General features: G+C 42.4%; 1 protein-coding gene across 1 annotated transcript in view; it reads right to left on the bottom strand.

Moving 5' to 3' along the window:
• FER1L6 (fer-1 like family member 6) overlaps nucleotides 1-9,471 on the bottom strand; it is a 148,221-nt gene that overhangs the window by 90,879 nt on the left and 47,871 nt on the right. The window contains exons 4-7 of the mRNA XM_034763575.1: nucleotides 8,789-8,843; nucleotides 8,543-8,674; nucleotides 7,844-7,906; nucleotides 1,921-1,999 (exon numbers count right to left, since the gene is read on the bottom strand). Coding sequence (XP_034619466.1) covers nucleotides 1,921-1,999; nucleotides 7,844-7,906; nucleotides 8,543-8,674; nucleotides 8,789-8,843 — 329 coding nt within the window. The remainder of the gene's footprint in view (nucleotides 1-1,920; nucleotides 2,000-7,843; nucleotides 7,907-8,542; nucleotides 8,675-8,788; nucleotides 8,844-9,471) is intronic.

The raw sequence follows: 9,471 nt of genomic DNA, 5'->3' as shown, positions 1-9,471 counted from the left end.
TGGGCCGAGGGACATACTGGCCACCACTTCCAGCAGCTCCCATTGGCCTGGAGCAGCGAACCGCAGCCACTGGGAGCCGCAATCGTCCGAACCTGCGGACGCGGCAGGTAAACAAACCGGCCCGACCCGCCAGAAGTTTTCCCTGCACAAGCGGTGGAACAAGTTTGGGAACCACTGATCTAGATAATAATTAGTCCTGCCTTGAGTGCAAGGAACTGGACTAGATGACCTCTCGAGGTCCCTTCCAGTTCTGTGATTCTGTGATTCTATGAAACACCACTCAGGACAATTTCTAAGGGCTCTGACGCTGGGCATGCAGCTGGCACAAATACACCCACTGCAGCATGCATGTCAGCAGTCAGAGAGCTGCAAACAATGTTTGTACTTTCCTGAGAATAACCCTCCTGCTCACCAAGAACATTTGCAAGTGATAATAATGGTGAGTGGTGGATGACTGAGAGGGAGAGGCACAGGCATGTGAACCAGAGCTGAGTGGAAATAAACACGCTTGGAGGAGCAGTGTGAAGTGCTGCTCAATGAAGCCCTAGGTGGGAACTACAGGCAAGGCACAAGCACAGCAGCTGATTCAGAAGAAAACAGTGGTAGGATGGGAAAGAGAAGCCCCAAGGGAAGAAGCTGAAAGCTGAATCTGCTAGAGGCTTTTAGTGTCAAAGTGTATGGCCCAGTGCACCCCTCTCCAAATGATGGCTGGTGTCCGTTTAAGCAAGGTTGCTCTTAGCCAGGTTTGAACCAGGGTTTCTTGATCAACATAGACAGAAATATTTCCCTCTATGTTGACTACCTCAGAGGAATATATGAAAGAGGAAGCCACTGGGGCAGTTCTGTTGAATGGCCTTATATAGTAGGACAGTTATAAGGGGTAAACCTGCTGCCCAGTCTAGCCTGGTAAACAGAGTGCAGACAGGGCCTGTGTCTTCCATATTCTGAGTGGCTAGAGTGATGAGTGAAATGGAGTCTACAGACTCGGGCTAATGCTATGGTGTAGGCATTCCCGCTCGGGCTCTGAGACTTTCCCTCCTCACCAGGTTTGAGAGCCTGAGCAGGAACATCTAGACTGCTATTTTTAGCACTGTAGCACAAGCCCAAATCTGTAGACCCAGGCTCTGAGACTTGCTGCCGCAGGGTTGTTTTTTTTTGCAGTGAAGTCATAGCTTCTGTGTTTCAGCTCCCTAGCTATAAAATAGCATGCCCCTCCCTCACTGGGATGCTGAGAAGTTAAATACATTAAAAACTGTACTGCAGTGTAGATATTTGTTTTCTAGAACCACAATTCCAGTCTGTGACTCATATTGCTGGTCACAAATGTGAGGTAGGAGGAAATCAGCGAAATTCCTTCCTGGGCTGTTTATTTAAAATTTCAGGAAGTGCTTAACAGCTCTAGAGGTGATGATTGTAAATGGGCTGGATCTTTTCCTCTCTCTCCTGCTTTGTCTCTTCTTCCTTTGTCTTTCTCTGTTGTTTTTCTCTTCTCATTTCACCATCCCACATGGTCCCTTTTCCAGTCTCCTCTCTATCTCCCCCATTCCCTTCCTGACCTCCCCTCTTATACAACACACGGGACCAGATTTTCAAGCGCTCACCATACACAAATGAGGCCAGCTTTTCATAAGAATTCATACTCCATTTAATCACCTAAATAAGGGCCAGATTTGCAAAAACACCTAGTTTTCTGCAGCTAACTTTGCAACACTTAGCATGCAACATGCTGAGCTCTTAAAAAAAAAAAAAATTCCAGCCATTTATTTTGGTGCCTAAACAGAAGATGAGCTCTTTTGAAAACCTGGACCTTGGTGAATCACTCTGTGATGGCCCCAAGAAGAGATTCACCTGACTGAAGAAGACAAACAACAGAAAAAACACATATGAAACAAAAGAGAAGTTAGAAAATGCATCTCCTACCTGGCTGATTATACACTGTCCCCAAATCTACTTTAAAGGAACCAATCAATAAGCTCCCGATCAGCTTGTTGTGCATAACCTGTTAAAGAAAGGCACATTAGAGATCCCCTTCCACTCAATATACAAAACACCATTCCAAGCAAAGATATTTGACATAGATGACAAAAGCAACCACAGAAGCCAGTAGGGATCGTATCTAACAACAGACATAGACACCTTAGGGCTGATCAGTTTTTGTGCTGATTTAATTGTCTGAGTTTAGAAACCAATATAGTTAAATCAGTGGAACCCACAGTTATAACAATATAAAATTACTTATATATGTCCATTTAAACAAGCAAGAGGGATATAAGGAGTTTTATCCTGGAATAACTGCATCCACGCTAAGGGCTGTGCCTGTATTGTTTTCTAAACCAGTAGTTAAATTGGTACAAAAACTGTGTGTAGGCAGAGGAGAAGAAATTACATTGTTACTTTCCAAAGTTTCATTATGTATTTCGCGCAATGGGCCCAATGCTGAGCTCACAAAATGTCATTCTATTGAAATCAGTGAGTGACACGGATGTAAACTGGTGCAAATCAGAGGAAGATCGGGTCCAGGGGACACTTGCTCCATCCTTCCAGATTAGGGATTCAACAGCAGCATCTCCTGGTCAGATTATTCCCCCTCACATCTGGATTTGGTTTTCAAATCCCTGAGTCTGTACTACTGGTGACAGGCAGGCTGCTGGCCAGCAGCATTTCCTTGTGGTGGGATTGGAAGAAGAGCAGTGTGAACCTTTTGTTATGAAACAAATCTCACTGGTTTTGGGTTTAATTAAGAGTCTGGAACTCAACCCATTTTCGAGAAAAGGTTCACAAGAGCTAGCAGATATTTCAAACAATCTTTGACCAAACTGGAAGGAGAGATAGGCCTGAAACTAAAATCCTAGATCTGGGTTAGGATCTGAGTTCAGAATTCATGTTTCTAGAACAGCCAAATCCACACGCCACAAACTTGGGAAGAATTCAAATTTGGATCTGGATTTTGAGCCCTCAAATTTGGAAGCACATGTATCCAGGGCTTCAGTTCTATATATTCTAGACACAGATACAGACTGGAATTCAGGTTTTGGTTTGGGTCTGTCATGGAGGAGATAGACCTTGAGTCTCCTCTCAAATCATAGGACATGTAGCCCAAGGATCATGTGACTGTAGCCTTCAGCAATGCCTTCTAGGAAACTGAAGCAGCAGCCAACCTAATGCCAGACCAGTCAAATCACTAATATAGCATCCATCTAATTTTCAAGGAACCTGAGTTAAAATAGGCTTTGGGGTTCAAAGAAACCATGGAAACTCAGTGGTCTCACCTTGAAGCCAGGGAAAACAACAGCTTTGGATGAATTTCACTTTGACTTTGTGGCTGCAATAGGAGCCTGAACCCATGGAAACCAAACTGGCAGCCCCACTCCACATAAAATACTTTCACGAGTCCTGCGCAACCAAAACCATGACATTTCATAAAGCTTTAGTCAGGGCAAGAAAGGGATTTATTAGAGGGAAGGTCAAGGGCAGGGTCCAGTTCTCTCATTACTCTCCTTTTATTTTCTCTCCCCTCTCCAGAGTCTGAGTGGATATTCAGGGATAGTCCCATGTGAAAACTACACTTTGTGGGCACATAGGGGCCTTCTGGTGTGAAGTGTGAGGAACCCTTGTACAGTGCGGGTGCTGAGAGCCATTGAATCAAACTGTAAACCCTGTATATGATGGAAACCATTTCAAGCCGGGGTTGTGGCAGCACCCCTAGTTCCAGCACCTATGCCCCTGTGAGATTCTGAGTGTTCTCTGTTCCCACTGAAGTCCCACAGGGCTCCACCCCTTGCAGGATGGGGCTCTTAAATTGACAAGGAAAATAAGTAACTAACAGCTCTTGTGTGCAGTGCTCTGTATATATTTTTTTCACTCTTATTTCTCAAGCTTCCCCCGCTGTCCAACCCTCCCTGCTCTCCACCCAGATGTAGTAAAGGAGGCAAGTTTGAAGTTTCAAATCAAACTCTTTTTCTTTTCTCCCTGGGGAAAGGGAGGAAGGGGGAAGAAAGCACAATAACCATCTGAACAGCTAAAAACCCATGGTGGATTTTTTTCCACAATCAATAAACTCAAAAAATAACTGAAGGGATTTTCTTCAAACTTTCCAGCTGAGAAGGAGCAGGAGAAATGTCAGCCTAGAATGTAACTGAGTAGTGGGGATAAGGGCTTAGAATGAAAGTACAGTATCAATTATGCCTACAGCATTGAAAGGATGTTGCCATAATGTGTCTGAAGATGTTAATGAGAAGGAAATCTATTCATTTTTAAGGGCTTGAGAGACAGAAAAGGGCCCCATTCTCCCCCAAGAACAGAAATCGAATGGCAGTTAGACTAACTGCTGGGTTGACACATAGTAGTGCTGCTACATTATTAGCTTTCCTGAGGCTTCTAAACACAGGTCTGTACATTTCCATGATAATACGGATTCAGTGTGCGAGGGATTAGTAGTCCTGAAGGCTGTTAAACTTTGCTTCTCCTCAGGCTAGCTTCAAACCAAGCAAATGTAGGAAGTTTTCCATCCCCTATGGTGCTATTTCTTGCCAGGACACGTATTTGCTCACTCATTCAATTTTATTCCCTTAACATGCTGGCTTTTTCTAAAGCCATGTTCCAAGATAACTGAAATGAATTCCTGATTATAATAGCATACATTAGCATTGCATTAGATTAGCATTTCCTTTATAAATGCCATATTTTGTTTATGACCTAATCATTACAACCTTGGGGCCAAATCCTCTCCTGGTGTAAGTCAAGTATCTCCATTGAATTCAATGCAACTAGGCCAATTTACACCAGCTGAGGCACTGGCCCATTTTCTCTGTTGAAACTTGGCATTCAGGCCCTCAACCCAGATGCTGACAAATGGCTAAGTTATCGAAGAAAAACTTAAATCAGAAAGATTAGACATGGAAGTAAAATAACAGACATTTACCAGGTGAAGGCTTGTTGTAATTATAGTATAATTCAAAGAAGAAGATGTAGTGTGGAGAAAAAATGAATAAGCAAGAGATTGATTTAATATGCTCTAATTACTTTTGTATCTTTTAAATATATGTAGATAAACACAGAATTCAAATGGAAGAACTATTTCTCTTGGGAAAATATCTACTCTTCACATGCAGCAAGTATTTCACAAAGAACTAATTCCATGCTCTGTAGGTTTGATCCTGCTGGACAGCGCCAGGCACCAAAACATGCACGTAATTGGGGTTGAAATACACATCTGTGCAAAAGACCAACAAGGGGCCTATGCACTAGTTGAGCCCCAATGAAGCTTTATATTAAGGGTGTAAGCAGAGCTTAACTGGTCCAAAGACCTTGTGCCGGCGCTCTGCATAGGGTGAATTTCACCCTTATATGCCCAAGCTACAAAGGCTAACACCACAACATTAGGTTGGAATTTGGAATACAAACTAGAAATTTGCTAACACCGCTGACTTGCTGGGCCTCAAAGTGGCCATTCGTACATGAAAATACCCACTTTGTGCACCCAACCAAGATAACTGCATTTGAAGCCCTGCACTTCTGATGGTATGAAAATTGAGACTGGATCCTGGCTCTTCAAATACATAGTGAACATCTCTATAAATCTTACAACAACAGGTTTTGTATGCATGGATCCATGTGATTCTTAGATAGCCATCTGCTTCTGCAACTCAAATGTGGGCCTTGTTCTGATCTAGGCCTGGTGTTTTTGTTATACATGGGCAAAGTACTTCATAACAAACAAAAAAAAGAACCCTTTCCCAATACCTTGAACCATTGTTCGTTTCTCTGACCAAATTCAAACTGAACCATTTTTAATGGTTTTCAAATTTTTGGATGTGAGGCTGGGAGTGGAAACAGAAATGCTGAAATACTACATGAGAGGCCAGGCTTGGGGTATTTCTAGCTACGAATGCAAGTGGCACTGCCCCATATCTCTTAAGCAGTTCTTGCTCAAGTTCTAGCCCAGTTTTAGGTTTGAAAAAGGCTTGGGATACATATATAGGACTAGATGCTCTGCTGGTGTAAATCAATGTAGCTCCACAGAAGTCTGAAGAGTCGTCCCTAAACTATAGATACTTGTCCAAACCCCAAAACCAACACCCGCTTAGATACTCTCATCATCTTGGGCTTCAATGGGAAACAAATGTGCACTTCCTTGGTATCATTCTATTTGCTTGTGTGAAACATTCAACTACTGATTTCTCTCTGGGGAAAGTGCAAATTAGATCATAGAATAATAGAATATTAGGGTTGGGAAGAGACCCAGGAAGTCATTTAGTCCAACCCCCTGCTCAAAGCAGGACCAACACCAACTAAATCATCCCAGCCAGGGCTTTGTCAAGCCAGGCCTTAAAAACCTCTAAGGATGGAGATTCCACCTCCTCCCTATGTAACCCATTCCACCACCCTGCTTCACCACCCTCCTAGTGAAATAGTGTTTCCTAATATCCAACCTAGACCTCCCCCACTGCAACTTGAGACCATTGCTCCTTGTTCTGTCATCTGCCACCACTGAGAACAGCCTAGCTCCATCCTCTTTGGAACCCCACTTCAGGTAGTTGAAGGCTGCTATCAAATTCCCCCTCACTCTTCTCTTCTGCAGACTAAAAAACCCCAGTTCCCTCAGCTTCTCCTCGTAAGTCATGTGCCCCAGCCCGCTAATCATTTTCGTTGCTCTTCGCTGGACTCTCTCCAATTTGTCCACATCCCTTCTGTAGTGGGGGGACCAAAACTGGACACAATACTCCAGGTGTGGCCTCACCAGTGCTGAATAGAGGGAAATAATCACTTCCCTCGATCCGCTGGCAATGCTCCTACTAATACAGCCCAATATGCCCTTGGCCTTCTTGGCAACAAGAGCACACTGCTGACTCATATCTAGATTCTCGGTCCACTCTAATCCCCAGGTCCTTTTCTGCAGAGCTGCTACTTAGCCAGTCGGTCCCCAGCCTGTAGCGGTGCATGGGATTCTTCCTTCTTAAGCAATCTATACCTGTTTTACATATTAAACCTCTCAATGCTATGCGAAACACACACATTCCTCATAGCATACTTTAAATGCTTCTTCATTCCTAGAATCAACTATTTTAGGAATATATTCCTGGCAGAGATTAGCAGTTAATTCAGAGCCACACAGCTTTCCCCAGGTGCATGAAACCATCTTTGACAAAATGAATATCCGTATCTTTATTCATTTCAGTATTCAAAGCAAGACTGGTTGGGACAGTTGGATTTTCTCCTTGGGGTTTCACTACAACAGAGTCAATGCAGTGCTGAGCATAGCAACTTAATTTACAGTTGGGTTCCTTTTCCTCCTGAATAACAAGCAACAATTAAAATGCTAGGATTGTCTTAGCACTGGTATTGCTCATGCCTAAAGAGCTGGAATGCAGCTTTCAAATTTGAACTTGGGTTGCATCTGAAGACCTGAGTTAACCCCTCCCCCACCCCACCCCCCCAAAAAAAGTTTCAGGTCAGTAAACTGAGAAAAACTGATGTGAAGGTGAAATTCATCCTCTACAGAGGGCCAGTGTGAGGCAAATGCACCACTCAAATATTCAACCAAGTAACACAATGTTCACTAGTTTATAATTTACTTTCAAAAAGATGCCCATGAAAATTCACACTGGATCTTACTGTTGGCTTGTTTTACGTCTCTTTAAGTCATTACCAGTTGCCTCTTCTACCTTTCCTCATCCCTCACTTCACCTTAGTACACACAGTTTCAACCTCATGATACCATTGGCATTTAAAACAAAATTGTTTCTCTTTTTATGAACATCACTGTTAGGCCTAGTATAACACACACAGCTGAATATTTGATCCTCGTTTAATAAAACAACATAAAACTTCCCAAAATACTTACAGAGATTTTGATAATTTTGTCAAACAAATGCATTTGAGGTCCAATGAAGTCAAACACAAAATACTGTGGAAAAACAAAATTGCAGATTAGTATTGTGCTTATGCTGTCTTTAGCAAGCACTATTTGCCACACAGTTTGAAGTTCTGGCCTAATCTAATATGCTTCTGAGGCTATGTTCTGGCCTTCCACATATGCTTCTGACTGATTATTTTTAAACACACACTACATTTATTTAAGAGCTCTAAATCTACAAGGTAGAGGCAGAGAAGATAGGAAGCCCAGAAGAAGAAATAATTTGGTTTGCTTTGGAAGTTATTTTATCAAACTCCTTGTGTAACTTGCAAAAGCAAGTGTCAGAGCGATTTGAACTTGGAGAGTGTGACGGTGGGTTGGGGGAACTAGTCTGGGAAGAGCTCATGAATGAGGGATGGGAGTGGTAGAGGAGGAATGAGACACGGCGAGTCACATCCTTGGCAGATCAGATTGGAGGGAATGTGAAAAGAGAGGTTGAGAGACGCAGGATGGAACAGAGTTGTCACTTTTGCTTTTCCGTACTTTAAAAGTAAACAGCTTGCTGACAAACTTCACTTGTCAGAGAGATTAGATTGCTTTAGTTATTAATCTCTAGTCACTGTAATATGAACAGTCACCATTCTGCAACCATTTCAAACAGCATCTTCCCAACTGCAAGGTACTTACTTCATTGTAAAATGGGGCATTTGTGCCTTCTTTCACTGTCGTTTGCTTCTTTTCATCTCCAATCTCTATGATCACCACTGGATCAATATTCTCACCAACTAATTGCCGGGCTTCAATTATTGTTATTGCGATCTGCAGGGCATAAATACAACACATGCACAAAAACAGTCTCAGATTCAATCCCATCAGTTATTTTAATTAGCATAAGTAGTGTTATTATAAATGTGTGCACTGCAGTCTACTCACCTGATAATTCTGGGATTTTATTTCGCCATCATGAATTTTGGACACCAGTTTTGCTCTGTTTAAATTATGGAACACAATATTATGCATCACCCATCAAAAACATTACATTCTTAGTTCTTTGACACATGCTCAAGAGATGTGTTTAGTACCATTTTCCTTGAAACGACTATTTTTTAGTGACTAGTTTTGAGATAGGCTACTTGGTTTTATATCACCGGCAGTCTCTTCAAATGTGAGCCCTGGGATATTCCTTGGGGATAATGATACCAAGTGTTTCCATATCTCCCCAAAACAACTTTGTGTTTCTTCAAATGTTATCTTAATGCTTAGTATGAAAATGCAAAGAGGGATTTAATGCCAGGAACTGAAGATCTCTGTCTGATTCTTATCCAGTTCATAGATTTTAAGGTTGGATGAGACCATTATGATCATTTAGCTTGACCTCCCGCATAACAGAGGACATGATATTCTAACTTCATCAGACTTCTCTCTCTCTCTCTCTCTCTCTCTCTCTCTCTCTCTGTGTATATATATATATATATATATGTCCTATACATTGATATGTAACCCCTGCTTGCTAGGAGTGGCACTCTGTCCCCCACTAGTGGTGTCTAGGCCCAGTGGAGATTAATAAGCCTGCTAAAGGTTTGATTAACAGAGACAGGTCTTTTAGCTCAGGCAGT

The sequence above is a fragment of the Trachemys scripta genome, chromosome 2 (genome assembly GCF_013100865.1).
Source record: "Trachemys scripta elegans isolate TJP31775 chromosome 2, CAS_Tse_1.0, whole genome shotgun sequence".
Taxonomy (NCBI): domain Eukaryota; kingdom Metazoa; phylum Chordata; order Testudines; family Emydidae; genus Trachemys; species Trachemys scripta.
The sequence above is the reverse complement of the archived record's forward strand: the minus strand, read 5'-3'. Positions and strand labels throughout refer to the sequence as shown.